Source organism: Canis lupus, chromosome 36 (assembly GCF_048164855.1).
Source record: "Canis lupus baileyi chromosome 36, mCanLup2.hap1, whole genome shotgun sequence".
Classification (NCBI taxonomy): domain Eukaryota; kingdom Metazoa; phylum Chordata; class Mammalia; order Carnivora; family Canidae; genus Canis; species Canis lupus.
The window spans coordinates 30,020,370-30,039,579 of record NC_132873.1 but is presented as its reverse complement, the minus strand read 5'-3'; the positions used below and the strand labels follow the sequence as shown (position 1 = coordinate 30,039,579).

Here is a 19,210-nt window from a genome sequence, read left to right as displayed (position 1 = left end):
CTTTTTATTTTATTTTTTATTTTTAAATTTTTTTTATTGGAGTTCAATTTGCCAACATATAGCATATCATCCAGTGCTCATCCCGTCGAGTGCCCCTCTCAGTGATGTAAATGCCTTTCGATATTGAGTACTATCAAATTTTTTGACATAAAGAACATTTTCTGCATTTCTAATGAATACAAAGTTAATAAAAATCCACTGATACGATTTCTTGGATCATTCAGGTCCAATTTAAGAGCTTTAAGAATCTGAACGTTAAAAAAAAAAAAAAAAAAAAAAAAGAATCTGAACGTAAACATGTCCATTATCATGCCATCTTTGTTCTAAATTTGTTCTTGGCTTTTTTGGGGAAAAAATGCTTCTTATTAAATATTTAGAAAATTCAAAGCAACTCCTAGATTGCAATTTGCTCATCTATAAGAAGGGTTCAGAATATAATTTTTGACACCTTTTTCAGTCCTGCCACTTTCTGTTCTTAAAAGTTCAAAATTCCCAGTTTCTGAGTGGTTGGGAATGAAGGGAAAACTGGAATAAGTCATAAAACAAATTATAAGCCAACCACTAAGACTATTCTTACCTAGACTTTAATGTCCCAACTCTGGAACACCTAAACCTAAACCTAAAGTTTCTTGTGTACTTTAAGAAAAACTTATGTTGTCAACAGTACCAATTATTGAAGGTATTTCTATTTTGAACAAAAGTCCTTGTTTTCAATTTTTTTCTCCTGATTTAAACTATGTAATGGCAAATTACTTATCACACACAAGTTTAATGTAAATTGCAGAAAGCAGGAACTAGGAAACGAATTCCTCATTCTTTAACAAATCCTACAAAACAACCATCACTTTCACCATTGGAAGGGATTCTGGTTAACTTTGGGGAAGACCAAAGCTTGAGTCAATAGTACTAGAGAGACCACCTCATAAAACTCTTTTCGCTTTGCCTGAGATTTCTAATGTTATAAAAGGAACATTTTTTATAGTAACTTATAATTACTTTAAGTAATTATAAAGTTCGGCCCAGGGCGTGACCCTGGGGTCCCGGGATCGAGTACCACATCTGGCTCCCTGCATGGAGCCTGCTTCTCCCTCTGCCTGTGTCTCTGCCTCTCTCTCTGTGTCTCTCAAGAATAAATAAATATTTTTTAAAAACCCAGATTTAAATATGCAGAAAATTCTCTGAAGCATTAACACGACAGCCAAAAACTTTCAGGGTTATTTTTTAATAATCTATACATAAATTTATTTAATCAACATACAAACTACTACCCAAAGCCAAAACACAAGATTCTCATTTCAATTAGATATTTCAACTCAATAGTCTCTTAAAGACCTTCAATTTTTTTCCCATTTTGGGAAATGGGTTGGCAAACATTTTCTAAAAAGGATCAGATAGTAAATATTTTAGGCTTTGCAGGCCATACAATTGCTGTTGCAACTACTCAAAGCAGCCATAGATGTAAACAGAGGAGTCTAACTATGTTCCATTAAACTTTATTTATAAACACCCATATTCAAATTTCATGTAATTTTCACATCATGACATACTAGTCTTTGATTTTTTTTTTCCCTCAACCATTTAAAAATGCAGAAACCATTCTTAGCTTGTGGGAAAATAAACAACAGGCAGCAGGCCGGATTTGGCCCATGTACTATCCTTTGCCAACACTTGCTCCAAAACGATCCCTTGATAGTCTAGTCACCTTAAAATTTCAAATCATTACTTCCCAGAGGTTTAAAGTAATTATTCAAGTCTTCATCAGTAACTTCTTTTAGATCCGCTGGTTTCCACTTTGGACTCTGGTCTTTATCTATTAAAACTGTTAAGTGAAGACATAGAAATGTTAGTACATTTCTTCCAGGTATTACCAGATTTTAATCACTGAATTGACAGAAAGTACCTTACACATGGCCTATCTTCTGCAGCACCTTTTTTTTCTGCAAAGTTTAAATTTTTGCATGTTTCCTTTTTTTTTTTTTTTTTTTTTTTTTTTAGTTTAAATTAAGGCCCCATAGGATTTGGACGGATAGCAATGAACTGATAATGACCCACGTGGTTCTTTCCCAACCTGCTAAGTCTGCAGCTTGAACGCAGCCTCTGAACTAATGGGGCTTAAACCTCAGCCTTCTTCAAACAAAATTGTAAATGAAATCTTCCTGTTCTAAAACAGCTAAAACCAGATTTGGTATGGATTAGGGAAGGTAGGGGAGGGCGGAGGGCCCAGATCTGCCTTCTAACCTCCTCCACATGGAGCTGAGAGGAAAATTACTTAGAGGGAAGAGGATGCTGTTATGCATAATTAAATGCGGAGACTGCTGTTCTGCTGAATCCTCTAGCTCACATAGCCCTGAATTCAAACAGCAGAGCACATTCAGGTTATAAGAAGAAACGACTTCTCTGATTTCGGGGTAGTCATCATGTAATGTGGCCACTGAGCATCCCCAGCTCATCCCCATGAGGATGAGGCAACTGGCAAAGCTCTCCCTTAGCAAGGGACGGGAGCGTCGCTCTCCTGCTTGTGACATCGCTCCCGCTACATAAAGGCTGCCTTTGGGGAACATCTGATGAAGGGTACACAGGATGTGTACCTGTGTCCCTGCTTACGACTGTATGTTACTCTACGATGACCTCAAAAAACTTTTTTTTAAAAAAAGACAGAGAAGGGGGCTACACTTAGTAGAGTCATGGTAGGGAATTCTAACCACGCTTAAGATGTGGAGAATTCCTGTGGGTACTGGAGAGCTTTGTGTGTGTGTGTGTGTGTGTGTGTGTGTGTGTGTGTGTTTAAGATTTATTTGTTTGAGTGAGTGAGTGAGTGAGTGAGGAGAAGTCAAGGGAGAGGGAGAGAGAATCTCAAGCAGACTCCCTGCTGAGGGTGGGGCCCGATGCGAGCTCACAGCCCCGAGAACTGACCTGAGCCGAAACCAAGAGCCAGGTGCCTTAAGGGATTGTGCCATCGACGGCCCAAGTCCACGCCTGCTGCAGGGCGCTGGCTACTATCAGATGAGGAAGAGCACTAATGTTCTGTTCCCTGCCACTCTGACAGTTTTCTATTCCCTGAACAACATAAATAAAAACAATTCTGGAACCTTCTTTCAAAAATCTCTTCTGTTTTAAGCCCTCTGGCCAATGCTATCATTTTTCTCTACCTCCTTGATAGTCTGCTGAAGGGCAAAAGGAAAGAGTATTAATAAAATCTGTGTGTTCTTTTCAAAGTGACATCATTTTCTACCGAGCATAGATATAACAAGTTCCTGCCATGTAGACAGCTCAGGTTTTTTCAAGTCTCATGAGGCACCCACTCAAATTGCATTTGGTAACTCTCCAGCTCTGCTGAAATAATCGTTTTTAGTTTTCTTTTATAACCAGGAAGAGGCTCATTCTGGCTGTTAAGAATAAGAATTTTTTTACAACCATTCCTCTAATTTACTAGTTTATTTTATCGGATTTGCTGACATATTTTATAATTAGCGAACCGTAGCAAACATTTGGTTATTAAGCAAGAACACCAAAGACTTTTACCCAGAATAGATACTTCTTGCAAAATAGGGAGGTCATAACCTCCCTAAACAATGAGGCAGTATACTTTTCTCTTCATTAAAAAGTAACGTGATAAGCTCCTGCATTACGAATCAGAACTTTGATGCTGCCTGGTTCCAACTGTTACCTTAAAATAATTGACAGTATATATGAAAATAACATCTTTATTTTTTTAAGTTTAAGAGGGCTGCTATAACATCTAATGAATACATTAAAATTCAAGTAGCACACAGGTCTAGGCTCTGATCCACATGCAGTGAGAATCTGCAGGGGATCAGTGGGAAAAATGCATATTTTACTTGTTTCTATAAACATATAGCCATTACCTCTGATTCAACTCCTTATGTCCTCTAAAAGGATCTGAACCCCTGCTTATTTCTGGTATTTCTCATGCCGTAAGTTAAGAGAGTTCTACGACAGTCCAGTGTTGATCAAAGCTTATAGCGCAGAGAACACAATCTTTTATTCAGATAAAGTATATGCAAAAGGAAACACATGCAAAGGGAAAACCTCATCTTATACAATATAAATAACAGCTATTTGTCGGGATATGGGCTTACACACAAACTGTTTGGAAAATTTGCTTAAAACAAAAAATAAACCATTTCACTTGCTCGTTCTAAATATGCTGACTTCGGAGATGATGAAAACAAATTAATAAAGATGTTGCCAGAGCGTTACTAATTATGCCATATGGTTTTTCTCAATGTCAGGGTTGAACAGCTCAGGCACAGGTGAAGAGGTAAGGTAGGGTTCAACACTTCTGGGACTCTGCAGGATGGGCAGGGGCTTGAGGGCTCCTTGCAAGGCAATAAATGCGCCTTTCAAGGCTCCAGCAGCAGCAGGAGTTCTCAGGCCCAGCTATACTCGGCAGAGGCAGTCCACAGGACTGGAGAAGCAGGATTACCTCTTACGTATAAATTAGGGAGCAATGACACAGGTTATACGAATTTTCCAAACAATACTAGTTTCAAAGACCGATCTTCCCTTATGTGCCAGCTGGTCATATAAAAAAAGCAACGACTTTGCAATCTCTACGAAAGCCTAGTTTTCACTAATAAAACAACTATCATCTTTGATTAACAGGATATGCTCACAAATCCTATTTCCACAATAGCCAGGAAGAAAAGAACCATCACTTACCTGCCCTAACACCTTCATGAAAGTCATGGCCTCCCTGAAAGAAAATCGAGATTAAATGGTGAATTCCCAGGCACCCTTATTCCCGGTGATGATCTGTGTCCTCCCCCCACCTTAGCCTCCCACTCTGGAAAGAAACACTCAGAGGTGGGGCCACCTGTGTGACACAGCCTCTGGTCACTGCCTTGGGTTCTTATCTGCTGAGTACCTGCACTGCTGTGCCCCGATCCTACAACTCTGTCACCACTCACTTTATTGTGGCCACTTGCCCTTGGAAATGCCCTCATCTCCTTCAAGGCTTTCTCTCCCCTTGAGTCTGTCCTGGAAACTCCCAGCACCAGCTGCCCCTACCGCTTACCTCTGCCTGCCTTTGAGGAGCTAAATCCTGCTGCAGAAAAATCATACAACTGTGATTGGTTTCACTTAAAATCCCGGACCACGAATCTCAAACAGGCATGTTCAACAATGTCTTGTTGCCTTGTCCAAACAAGGCATGGGCAACGACGCATGTTCTCTTCTCCACGTCCCAAGATAATGGTTTTAACCGTCTTCTGTCTTCTCAGTCTCTTCCCCTAGCAAATTTTACTCTCTCTGTATTTCTCAGCTAATGACTTAACCTCCTATTTCATTACAAAAAGAGAAGCGGCAAGACAGGAACAGCCTCTTCTTCCCACCCCTAAACTACCTGTGGCCCAGCTGTACCCCTCAGTTCCATGCCTTCCCTTTCCTGATTACGGAGGGAGGGACCACCACATTCCCACTCACATCTCCCCTTGGCGAGAACGGTGCTTGAGTAGGGGCCTATCTCTTTCCCCCCCGGAGTCAGCCACGTAGGCCGCTTAACTCAGTGACTGACTGCAGTTCAAATGTGTGGGTCACCCGCTGCCTCTACTACACAGTAACTTTGTGACCTTGGGCTCGCGAACCCCCGATGCCGCATTTCCTCATATGAAATGGCAACATCAACATATGCATCACAGGATCATCTTCCCAGCATCCCAGCGCCGTGTGCAACACACAGTGTGTCATGTGCTGGGTCAACATAGCCTTTTCTCTATTGAGTCATCCCCAATCATTTATAAACATGTTCTAGTGCCTTCCACCTTACAAAATAATAAGGAATCGCACTTGATTCCGCAGTCCCAGCTTCCACCCTATTTGTTTCCAGAAGAAAAGAGTTGTGTACATACAGCCTCCTCTTCTCCGTATCCCATTCACTCATTTACTCTCCAACATACTACGCCCTACCCCTGGCCCAGCACCGCTCTGCAATGGCTTGCCCAAATCACCCGTGGTTTCAGTTTTGCCACATGCTAAAGACGCCTTCATCCTCCCCCACTGGATACTTTGGCAGTACTCCCTCCTCCTTGAGACTCTCATCTCTTGCTTTCATGACCCCCTCCCACCCTCCTGGTTCTCCTACTTCTGTCCTTTCTCTCTCCCACCACTGCTCTTTCTCCCCTACCCCACTTGGGGCTCAGGTCTGGCTCCCTCATTTTCCTTCTATATGATCTTATCCATTCTATATTGGACACATCGGCACCTGACTCACCAATTCCATTAAAATATAAGGTCATGTCACTCTTCTACTCAAAAACATCCAGTGGCTTCCCATTTTACTCAGAACAAAAGCCAAGGTTTTACAGAAACCTCCCAGGCTGTGTGTGCTCTGCACAGCCCTTCTCTACCTTGTTAACTCTCTCACTCACCAACCGCCCTTGTCTGGCCCCTCTGGCCCCTCCAGGGACAGGCAGGCACACTCCAGCCTCAGAGCTTTGCTCCTGCCTCCGCCTGGAGGCTCTTCCCCAGATACCTGCACAGCTCACTCCCTCATTTCCCTCAGGTTTTCACTCAAATCGCATCTTCTCAGTCAGATCCTTTCCTCTCAGTCTACCCATAAGTTCAAACCCCTCCCCTCCATGCCATGTCCTCCTTCCCACTTTAGTTTTTCTCCTTGGTACTCATATGCTGTATATTTTACAATTTTATCTGTTTACAATCTATCTCCCCTGCTATAAAGTAAGTTCCATGAGGGCAGGGATTCGGTCTATTTTGTTTACCTATACGTTCTTTGTGCCTCTAACAGTGTCTAGCACATGTAACCATTCTTATTAAGGAAACAAAGCTCCATCTCCAAAGTTTTATTTGTCTTTTTTTTTTTAAAGATTTTATTCATTCATGAGAGACCCACAGAGAGAGAGAGGCAGAGACAGAGGCAGAGGGATAAGCAGGCTCCCTGCAGGGAGCCCAATGCGGGACTCGATCCCAAGACCGGGGAATCATGCCCTGAGTTAAAGGCAGACATTCAACCGCTGAGCCATCCAGGCGCCTAAGTTTTTTTTTTTTTTTTAAGATTTTATTGATTCATTGTGAGGGTGGGGAGAGCACACGCACACGTGAGCAAGCAGGGAGAGGGGCAGAGGGAAAGAGAGAATCTCAAGCAGATTCCACGATGAGCATGGAGCCCATGCAGCCCACTCTCCATCTCACAACCCATGAGATCATGACCTAAAGTGAAATCAAGAGTCAGATGCTTGATAAGCCACCCAGGCACCACCCAGGCACCCCTCCAAAGCTGCTTCTTTTTTTTTTTTTAAGTGGCTCTAATGTCTTTCAGACTTAAATCTCTAACCCACACCTCCACACTCCGAGTCTTAAATGCATTCTTTCCTTCCTTCACTTTTGTCATCAAAGTCTATCCATCCTATCTCCTCTACAGGGCCTCAGAACCATTCACTTCTCTCCAGGGCCGCCACCCTCGTCTAAGCCGCTACTACTTCGCAGCTGGATTACTGTAATAAACTCGTATCTGGTCTCTACGTGTTCTCTTGAACCCTTCCAACCCCATCTCCATCCAGCAGCAATAATTACCTTCTTAAAGCAAATGGAATCAAATCATCCACTGCTGTAACCCAAGAGACTTCTCGACATACTCATTTCCCACCCTTTGGTCACAGATGAACTGACAACTCAAGACGTCTTTCCTTTGTCTCTCCCAATCCCTCCTGTCCCTGCATCATTCTCATCTGTCATCAACTTCCATGATTCCTTTGGAGCACTTACCACAATTTGTAATTATTTTACTTATTTCGTTTACTTGCTTTTCATAGTCTCAGTAGACTATAGATTCCATGAGAACAAGGACTGGTCATTCTTCCTACACTGCCTGGCAACACAGCTAACATACTTGCTGAAGGAAGGAAGTGACCGATCCAAGCAGTGCAGTAAACGTACAGCAGAAAATACAGACTGTGTGAAGTATGGGTAGGGGTCAAGAGTGCAGGCTCTGGAGTGAGACCACCTGGGTTCACCCACCATGTGTCTGCCACTTAATAGCTATAACACTACCTTAGGCAGATTATTTCCCTATGCCAGTTCCCATATCTGTCAAGTGGAGACAAGAATAGTGCCTATTACTCCAGAAATAGTGTAAAATTTAATGGAGAAGATACATATAAAGGGCCTTTCTCTTAAGAGAGCTCAGCTGCTACTTACATTCTGCTAGGACAGACTTTAAGATTAAAGAAGGGGCAGCCCGGGTGGCTCAGCGGTTTAGTGCTGCCTTCAGCCCAGGGTGTGATCTTGGAGTCCCGGGATCGAGTCCCGCGTTAGGCTCCCTGCAGGGAGCCTGATTCTCCCTCTGCCTGTGTCTCTGCCTCTCTCTCCCTCTGTCTCTGTGTCTCTCATAAATAAAAATAAATAAATAAATAAATAAATAAATAAATAAATAAATAAATAAATAAAATCTTCTAAAAAAGATTAAAGTGACTAATTTACAATGCTAATCTATTATTTAAAACATGTAACAAACTAACAAAACCCATTCATACATTTTATATATACGTATACTCCTCATTTTACCAATAAGGGAATTCAGATTTACAGAGTTTATACTTCTTGCCCTAAGGTCAGAGACTGTGCCTGAAAAATGGTTTTTTTCTATTTTTAATTCTACCTGAGATTAGAGGATTTCAAACACTTACATGCAAATGTAACTGCTGTCTCATAAGGACTTAAGAACAATGTGAGAGTAATAGTTCCACATACCTTAAGCTAACTGGACTGTTGTGTTTCTACAGAGTAGATTTACAGGTAATTTTAAGATTTTTGTTTCTACTTTTCTGTATTTTACAAGCTCTCCAATGAACATCAGTTGCTTTCATATATAGAAAATAAGCATATATTTTTAAAATTCTTACCACACAAGCTTGACTCAGCCGATATTCCATAGTTAATACTTCCTGCAAGGTCTTTGAAGACCCCTCCATGAGTTGCCTTACTGTGATCTTTAGGGATGTTGGAGACATTTTATTAATTACCTATGAGAGAAAAAAAATGTTTTTACTAGTTTTAGCTCAAGAGCTCCTTTATATAACAAACTGAGTTTTTTATAAATCTTACTAAAATTTGCTCCTTAAACAGTACTTTCACATGACAGTTTCATAAAGGTAAGATTATGCATGATCCTGTCGAAGCACCAATCGTTTTCTAATCGACTGTAATAACAAAACAGATCATTCCACCAGTGGAATAAATGTTGTACTCATAAATTAATAAAATAAATCTAAATTTTGTAGCTGCCTGACATAAATTATGATCTCAATTAGGTAAGCAAAGAGCGATTATGCTTAAGTAAAATTAATACACGTCTTACAAACAACTAATATATCAGAGAACATTTTACTTTATAATATAAAGAAGGTAGAGTAGAAATACAGTGGCTCTTTCCTTCCCATTTTGTGACTATGGAGAAATGTTTTAACTAAACGGTGGTCTTGATCTAGAAATAAATCTACTTACCTTAAAAGTAGGGAGAGAAAATAATTCAAGATACCATGAGGTGGTTTTCTACTGTATTTAAATATTTAATAAAATAAGAATTACATGCCTGACTCCTTGCCTACAGTGCTATGCACACCTTCCTTTTGAATTTTTTTTTTTCCTTTTGAATTTAAAGATGCTACTATCGTGTCCTGACACAGGTGTGTGGCTGTAAGCGACAGAAGCTACAAGAGGTCTCATTATATGCTCCGTAAATCTGATGCTCGCCTTTTCTTTATGACTGCAATATAGAGTTTCAGGCTTGTTGTTGAGTGACTGTCTCAAAGCTATAAATTTTACTTTTTGAGTTCAAAGAATCCCCCACGTCAAGACTCCAGGGTCACTGTAGCATCCTCGAGGGTGGCACACAGATTCAGAGAACAGACTCAATGACTAGGGCAGTATCTTACCTTGTAAATGCTAAGACTTAAGTAGATGACTACATACAGGAGGTCAGGGAAGATCACTGTCCTACCTATAGTCACAATGCTGAAGAAAAGCTGAGAAAGGGAGAAAAGCAATGAAAGTTTTTACACATCTAATTCATCTTCAAAAGAACTCGCCCTTCTGCCCTCGGTGCTATATTCACATGATTTCATTTAATGCTCCTGTAGCAATCCCCCTGCATGTTCTCGCCCTTCTGGTTGCAGGCCGTGGGAGGATGGCAAATGTATGACACTGCATGCTGTGCCAGGAGGCCCCTCCTTTACACAGGCAAGTAGACGAGGGGTCCATTTTGCTGACAAAACCACTGGTTTTCTCTAGCCAGAGCAATGCCCACATTATCACAGGTGAACATTTGGAAGAACTTCATTTAGGATGCTGAAAGGTGTGCTTAAGGGAGGGACATAGCCACCTTCTAGCTTTTCTAGTCTACAAAGTCAATGAAACTATGATTCCCCTTTCAAAAGGGCTGTAGTGTATAAGCCCACAGTCATGTCCATCAGACCTACCATTATGGCTAATTGTCTGTGTCCTCTTTCTTGGTTTGTCACTTTATATGCAATCTAGAATTCTCAAAACACAAACTCTGTCTTTGTTATACCTCCTCAGTTAGCTACCAATTAATTTCATTAAAAAGGCCACCTTGGGATGCCTGGGTGGCTCAGCGGTTGAGCATCTGCCTTTGGCTCAGGGCGTGATCCTGGAGGTCTGGGATCGAGTCCTGCATCGGGCTCCCTGCATGGGGCCTGCTTCTCCCTCTGCCTGTGTCTCTGCCTCTCTCTGTATCTCTCACAAATAAACAAAATCTTAAAACAAAAACAAAAACACCTAATAAGAAAACCATCCCATTTACAATTGCACCAAAAATGATGATACCTAGGAATAAACTAAACCAAGGAGGTGAAAGACCTGTACTCTGAAAACTATATAACACTGATGAAAGAAATTGAAGATGACATAAACAAGTGGAAAGATATTGCATGCTAATTGATAAGAGGAACAAATATTGTTAAAATGTCTAGCAATCTACAGATTTAATGCAATCCCTATCAAAATACCAACAGCATTTTTCAGAGAACTAGAATAATACTAAAATTCATAGGGACCCACAAAAGACCTCAAATAGCCAAAGCCACATCTTGAGAAAGAATAAAGTGTGAGGTATTACATTCCCAGATTTCAAGATGATACTATAAAGTTCTAGTAATCAAAACAGTATGGTACTGGCACAAAAATAAACAGATTAATGGAAAAGAACAGAGACCCCAGAAATGAACTCACACTTATATGGTCAGTTAATCTACAAGGAAGGAGGCAAGAATATACAATGGGGAAAAGACAGGCTCTTTAATAAATGGTACTGGGAAAGCTGGACAGCCACATGCAAAAGAAAGAAATTGGACTACTTTCCTAAAAATAAGCTCAAAATCAAAGACCTAAATATGATACCTGAAACCATAAAACTCATAGAAGAAAACAGGGGCAGTAAGTTTTTAAATAATTTTAAAGTAATTTAATAAATTGGAATGCAGTAAAACATAGCAGTATTAACACATTACAGAATGTTAGATGGAAATAAACTTGGGAGCTGACTTAATTTTTATCTGACAAATCATACTGAAAGAATCCCCAAATAGTAAATTTATAAAATTGATATATGAATAGAAATAGATACAAGGCATTAAATCTTAAAAACATATTCACATGACATATTATATTGAGACAAAAAAATTCAGTGAAAGCATGTATTTTACAAACAATTCTATTAATATAAAGCTCATGAAGTTTTAAAAGTTCAAGTAACTAAAGCCATAGGAATAAACTTTAAAGTCCTTTCGCTCAACTAAAGATATACATCAGAATGTCGCAGACAGACAGACAGGCATGTTACTGCAGAAGTGCCTATCAACACTACCATTTAATACAGTATAACTCTATCCACGTGATACCAAACACGAACATAGCCTTACCAGCTGTAGTATCCAGTAATATTATGATATCATGAAGCAAGGACATATATACTCCTCCAAAGATGATGAAATACAGAGGTATATCATCAGGACTAAATTTTATATATGTTGGACAAAGGAAATGCTACTTCTAAAAATGGTACCATTTTATGTGCATATACCACGCAAAACTCTTATAAACACACATTCGCACTCCATCTTATAAGTAACTGTAACTGATAAATGGATTATGTTAGAATTCCTCTGGCAAATGGTGAACAAGGAGCTTTTTGTTTTTTTTTTCTCCCCAGCAAGCAGCTTTAATGAGGCTTACGACCCTACTCTCCGGATGAAAGTGAGTGTTTTGCCACCAGCTACAGGTCAGGTACTACTATTCCTGCTCACTATAATTCCTGCTCCTGGATCATTAATTTTTTCCTAAATTTAAACTTTTTAACTTCCATTGCTATTCAACAATAGGTGGACATTTTGGATACGTTATAAGAAACATTACCCTCTGCAATGAGCATTAAGCATTTGCAAACACATTTTCAGAGACTCACAGAATTTTAGAGCTACAAGGAACTTTTGAAATCAAAGTGTCACATTCTATAGACTGAAGAGCTAAAGTCCTCACAGGTTAAAACATCTGCTGACAGCTATCATCCTGCTCAGGGTTAGGGTTGAGTCTGGAACCTCAGCTCCCGGTAGGCAGTAATTCTGACACTGACAGTAGAGATAGGTTTCTAGATATGTCTCCTAAGGCAAGGGAAACGAAAGCAGAAATAAATCAGTGGGACTATACCAAAATAAAAAGCTTTTGCACAATGAAAGAATGACAAGGCAACCTACTGAACGGGGGGAAAGACATCTGCAAATGATATATGCAATAAGGGATGAATATTCAAAATATATAAAGAACTTACACAACTCGACACAAAAACAACCCAATTAAAAAACAGGCAAAAGACATGAACAGACATTTTTCCAAAGAAGACATACACATGGCCAATAAACACATGAAAATATACTCAACATCACCAATCAGTGGTGAAATGCAAATCATGAGATATCACCATATACCTGTCAGAATGGCCAATACCAAAAAGACAAGAAATAAGTGCTGGCGAGGATGTGGAGAAAAAGGAACCCTCATGTACTGGTACAGCCATCATGGATAACATTATGGAGGTTCCTCAAAAAATTAAAAATAGAATTACCATATAATCCAGTAATCCCACTACTAGGATTTACCCAAAGAAAGAAAACAAAAACACTAATTTGAAAAGACACATGCATCCCTATGTTTACTCTAGCATTATTTACAATAGCCAGTATATAGAAGCAACCCGAGGGTCCATCAGTAGATGAATCGATAAAAGACATGTGGTATGTATACGCAATGGAGTGTTATCCAGCCGTGAAAAAGATTGAGATCTTGACCTTTGTAACAACTTGGATGGACATAAGTTCAGTCAGAAAAAGAAATACCGTACGATTTCACTCATGGGGAATTTAAGAAACAAAACTAGATGCTGAGTGAAGTAAGTCAATCGGAGAAGGACAAACATTATATGGTCTCATTCATGTGGGGAATATAAAAAATAGTGAAAGGGAATAAAGGGGAAAGGAGAGAATATGAGTGGGAAATATCAGAAAGGGAGACAGAACATGAGAGACTCCTAACTCTGGGAAACGAACTAGGGGTGGTGGAAGGGGAGGTGGGTAGGGCGGGGGGTGGGGGTGACTGGGTGACGGGCACTGAGGTGGGCACTTGATGGGATGAGCACTGGGTGTTGTTCTATATGTTGGCAAATTGAACACCAATAAAAAATAAATTTATATATAAAGAAAACCACAGTAACAAAAAACAGACTTAAATACAGAGAATTGGGGGATCCCTGGGTGTCTCAGTGGCTGAGCACCTGCCTTTGGCCTAGGGTGGATCCTGGGGTCCCGGGATCGAGTCCCACGTCAGGCTCCCTGCAAGGAGCCTGCTTCTCCCTTGCCTGGGTCTCTGCCTCTGTGTGTGTGTGTGTGTGTGTCTCATGAATAAATAAATTTAAAAATCTTGAAAAAAAAATACAGAGAATTGGTGGGGAAAATCAGGGAGGAGGGTGGGTGAAGGAATGGATGAAACAGATGGGGGGCGGAGGAGAGGCCCACGTAAGAGCTCCAGTTGTTTGTGCTCGTGTCACACCAGAAATACATAAAAATACACCAGAAAAAAAAATGAAAGAAAATTTCATTTGAAAAGCTCTACTGGTTCAGACATTTCATAGTATTTAAAGAGATTTCCTAAACAGACATCGTATTTAAAAAATAGTGCATTGCCATCCCAAAGAAAACTAGTTTCCAACAATTCTTAGTATACTGGCAATTTGGCATGGAGATGCAGGATTTGAGCTCTGGACTCCAACAACTCAGGGATGGAATTCCAGCTTCACCACCTCCCCATGACTGACCTTAGTTTCCTCATTTGTATAACGGAGGTTGTACCGCTACTCACCTCCTAAGTGAATAAGGCAAACCAAGTCAAATAGGGAAGGGAAGGGACAGACTGCGCACCGAGCACGTTGCCCTTAGCTCTCAGTCACAGATGTCCCCACGCATGCACATTATACAAATGAGGAAGCCAACCTGATACGAATTTATCCAAGGTCGCACAGAGAGGAATCCAAACCCAAACCTGACAACTCCAAAGCCGACTTCTTTCTACACATAGCAAGGCTATAACGGTGATCAGTGCCAAAGGCTGATGAGAAATCAAAAAGAACAAAGGTGAAGACACTACATCAGATGGTAGAAAGAAGTTAATAAAAGCTTGCTTGCATAATTTGGATGGAAAAAGGGAGGGGAAGACAAAGTCAAGATGGTAGCTTGAGGAAAAACTGTCGAAGGCTTTTTGTGAGAGCAGGAAAGCTTCTGGAAGTCACAGCAGAAGGAAATGTACACCTTCTTCACCCAAGAAGGTAAAATTTTGAAGATCACTGAAAGTGGGAGGGGACTGGTGCCAAGTAGTTCCTAAATGAGGCAGGAAAGGATGGAATGAAAGCACAGATGGGGATATTTCCCTTGGCAAGAAAGTACGACACATGTTAGAGGAATCAAAAGGATGATGGAAGAGAGTTAAAGGAGCTCATATAATGTAGCCTCATTCATTAAAAGAGGAACAGAGAGACTATTCCAGAAAATTGGATAAATGATTAGGACTTGGATCTTCAACTGTGTCAGAAATGTGTATGGATATGATCCTACAACCACACAACCTAGGAAACCTATTTCTACTTCTTGGTAAAACGTTGGTTAGTGTTGTAACCAAATTGTCTGACCCTTTGAAAATTAGCTGTCTCATATATACCAAAGAGCCGACTTCTTTTTTCCTTTATTTTTTTCAAATGATTCCCATTCTCATCTCAGTTCAGTATTAGTGAGCACCTACTATGCGCTAAGACACTTCAGAGAGCAGGACATGGTCCTGGCACTCACAGAGTGTTCTCAGCATTAAAATCGTTGCCTTTTGAGTAAGAAACCCACCAACCCTTCTTTCTTAAGTTTTATCAAATTCTGGGCAATTTCCAAACGCGGAAAAACCCAGGACACTGCTTCTGCCCCTCCCCTCAAAGTACTAGAATACCCAGTGACATACAGTTTGACATGCATTATCCAAGACGCCCATCTTGAGACAATTGAAAGAACAGTATTCAACAAGCCTATGATGATACAACTAGAGGAATTCTACGAAGTAAACCTCAGGGTTCACTGAAGGGCTAATACAGACATATAAGCTCCAACTCCTTCTCTGATCTGGTGTACGTGATCTTGGCAAATGAGCTTTAGAGTTTTTTTCTTTTATTAAAAAAAAAAAAAGATGTCATTTATGACATTCTCTAAAAGTCTAGGCTCTGTCAGATTTTACTCCAAAAGAAGGAAACCCTAATAATTAGGAATCCATGTATATTTAGATCATTTGTATTTACTATGGTGTGAACTGTGGATACTTTTCTAAATAATCTTACATATTTTGTACTTATACCTACACATCTTTTTAGAAGTGTTCAGATTGATAATAAGCCAAAAGAAATATAAAACACCTGAACTAGAGCAGGTCAGTCTAATTCACAGTATACTGCAGTTTCACAGAAATATTTTTATTTTTAAATATATTTTTATCACTCTGGAGGGTCATATTATTATATAAAAAACAAATAGCACTTTAAAGGAAATGGGCACTGTTATTTCTTTTAACTACAGCAAAGGCATAGAGCCAGTCCATCAGGAGTGCTTTTTGCAACCTTATCTAAAGGCTTTTCCAGTAATTTCTTAAAAGCCTTAACAATTTAAATAAAATGCAAAGATAATGTCTAAAGAATCAAGCACTGCTATTTCATGATACCCCAAATGCTCATGAGAGTGTTTTAGGGTCATCAGTGGACTGGAAAACTGTTTTCCCGTTTACACAAATTGATGTATTTTCCCCTAAAGGTTTATTGCACTTCCCCAAAGGCACAATGTATCCATAAAGACCTCCATTAAATCACCCTTACTGATAGCAATAAACAGCACAGTGTAACGGGTACCTTTAGCAGATATAATACCTACTTCTATAGGCCAAACTGCTTTTAATATAATTTGGTATGTCATTTTTATTTTTTAACTTTTTAAAGATAATTAGCCTAAGGGGTAACTTAGATATAAAATTGACTCATTTTCAGTGAAAAGTTCTGTAACTTGATAAACATATACAGTTGTGCAAATACCCCTACAATTGAGATATAAGAACATTTCCATCACCTCAAAGAGTTCTCCTTCCCCCAACTCTACCTGCAGGTAACTGATCCGTTTTCTATTCCTATAATTTTGTATTCTCTAGAATTTCATAAAAACGAAACCATAGACTAAGTAGTGCTGTGTGTCTGCTTCTGTCACTTGGCACAATGCTTCTGAGATTCATCCGTGTTGTTTCATGTATCACTAACTCATCCTTCCTTGGATTTGAGCAGTATTCCAGTTTTGGGCTATTATAATAAAGTTACTATGAACGTGTGAGTACAGGCATCTGTGTGGACATATGTTTACATTTTTCTTGGGTAAATCCATAGGGGTGGGACTGTTGGGTCTTACAGTAAATGCACATTTAACTTATAAGACACTGCCAAGCTGCTTTCCTGCCAGCAATGTGTGAGTTGTAGATGTTCCATATCCTTGGTGTCAAGCTTTTAAATTCTAGCCACTCTAATAGTGACATCTCACTGTGGTTTAAATTTGCATTTTCCTAAGGATTAAAGATCCTGAGCATTTTTTCATGTGCTTAGTGGCCATTCATACATGTTCTGTGGGAAAATGTCCAGATTCCCGTTTTCTAGCTGCACTGTTTATATTCTCATTAACTTTTAAATGTTCTTTATATACAATGGACTAAAGTCCTGTTATCAGATACAAGTTTTGCAAATATATTTCTTTTCAGTCTGTGGTTTCTTTACTTTTTCTTCAGAGTGCCTTTCAAGAAGAAAAGTATTTAATTATAATAAAGATCAATTTACCAATTTTTTTCTTTTGCAGTTCTTGCTTTTTGCATTAAAAAAATCTTGGCTAACCCAAAGTCACAAAGATTTTCTATATTTTCTTTTAGAAATGGTACTGCCTTAGCTCCTACATTTAGGCGCATAACCCATTTTGAATTGCAGATGATGGGAAGGAATTCAGAGCATGTTACCTCAAGATATGACACTTTTACATATTGATTATTTTGAGTTAAAGGCACTTGAGAAACAATATGACTCTCTTTTTCTTCCAGGAAATAAAACTCACATGTAAATGATGCCTTCCCTGTAGCAGGAGGAAGACATTCTTATCACCAGAGATAGGGAACCTGGGGTCAAGAAAGCCATACAAATAAACCTTGTTAAACTAACCCTTATCTTGCCGGTTACTTCTTCACCATTTACTACTCCTTTCTCTTGTCAATTCTTCACAAATTTGTTTGTCTAAAAGGTACAAAAGCTTCCTCCTCTGGTTATTTGTTCACGTCTTCATTCCACTTTACGTGTACATGTAGGCTCCCAATTTAGTAAAATGTGTATGTTAATTTGGCTTATGTTGGCTTCCTTCTTAGGCTGGGCTGGAGACCCTCAGAAGACAAAGGAGAATTTTCTCCTCCCCTACAGGTGCAAGGGAAGAGTCAAGTCCTTTTTTTCTCTTGCATATGGATATTCAATTGTTCCAGAACCATTTGTTGAAAAGTTTATCCTTTCCCAACTGAATTATCTCGGGAGTTCTGGGCAGCCTTTACTTGAGTATAAACTCCCCCTCACTACTCAAGTGTAAACCTTCTCAATGATGGCAACATGAACTCCTCCCAGATCTGTGTGAGTCTTGTTAACTATTCAGACTACTGCTTTCTTTTGGTCCTTTCCCTGGTCTTGTAGAGTTTTACCTAAAATATGTACACATCAATAGTATGAAATTTTCTGCAAGAAAGAAGCCAAGTCAATCTTAGGGTCTTCCTGTTTGTTTCCTTCCTCTCAGGAATCACAGTCCTGTGCTGCCTGCATTGTCCAATGTTAACAGACACTTGTTTCATGTATTTTGTCCACGTTTCTAGTTGTTTACAACAGAGGAACAATTTCTACTTAATTTTTCATGAACATCTGCCACTTTATTTTTAAATAGTACAGCAAATGGCTAATTCTCAAAGCTTACAGAAAGATTAGTAATCTTTTAATTTCTCTAATATTTTACACTCTTCTTTCTTAAAATCTATGCCTAATTATTCTTAGTTTTCCTTTTCCCCAAATTTTTCACATATATGATTTCTTTATAGAAGCTTGTCATATTCTTATATGTAAAACTGAGTTTGTTTTATTCTTCACAAAATGAACATTCAAAATCAAACAAATACATAAATCCCACACTGGTAATTAGAAAAAAGAAATTTCAAAGAATTTTTATAGTTTTCTAATATTCAGAAAAGGAACTCCTATGTCTTTTAGCCTTTAACACAATAGGCTATCCTATTATATTATATTAATCATATCAATAACTACAAAAACACCTAAAAGACAAGTCAAAAGCAACACTGGTTTTCTTGGCCATTTACCCAGGAACACCTTCCTGGACACCAATTGGACCCACTGTTCCTTGCTCTTATTTCTCTGTCTCTCTGGCCGTGGACTTCATACACCAGCACTCCTAAGAATTAGTGACCCTACTGAAATGAAATACCTTTGCTTGGCTTAGGGTTCTTGGTGACACATTTGGGCTATAGGAGGGTGGGGTCTCAATCCTTCTATTCCTATTTCTTTGATTATTGATAC

General features: G+C 39.3%; 1 protein-coding gene across 3 annotated transcripts in view; it reads right to left on the bottom strand.

Annotated features, from left to right (window-relative positions):
• Positions 1–1,206: 1,206 nt before the first annotated feature.
• The window catches only part of HIBCH (3-hydroxyisobutyryl-CoA hydrolase), a 96,748-nt gene continuing 78,744 nt past the window's right edge, over positions 1,207–19,210 (bottom strand). For all 3 annotated transcript variants that reach the window (XM_072813191.1, XM_072813193.1, XM_072813192.1), the window contains 3 exons: positions 8,880–8,999; positions 4,684–4,717; positions 1,207–1,819 (listed from right to left, as the gene is read on the bottom strand). In XM_072813191.1, coding sequence (XP_072669292.1) covers positions 1,704–1,819; positions 4,684–4,717; positions 8,880–8,999 — 270 coding nt within the window. In that variant the 3' untranslated portion in view covers positions 1,207–1,703. The remainder of the gene's footprint in view (positions 1,820–4,683; positions 4,718–8,879; positions 9,000–19,210) is intronic.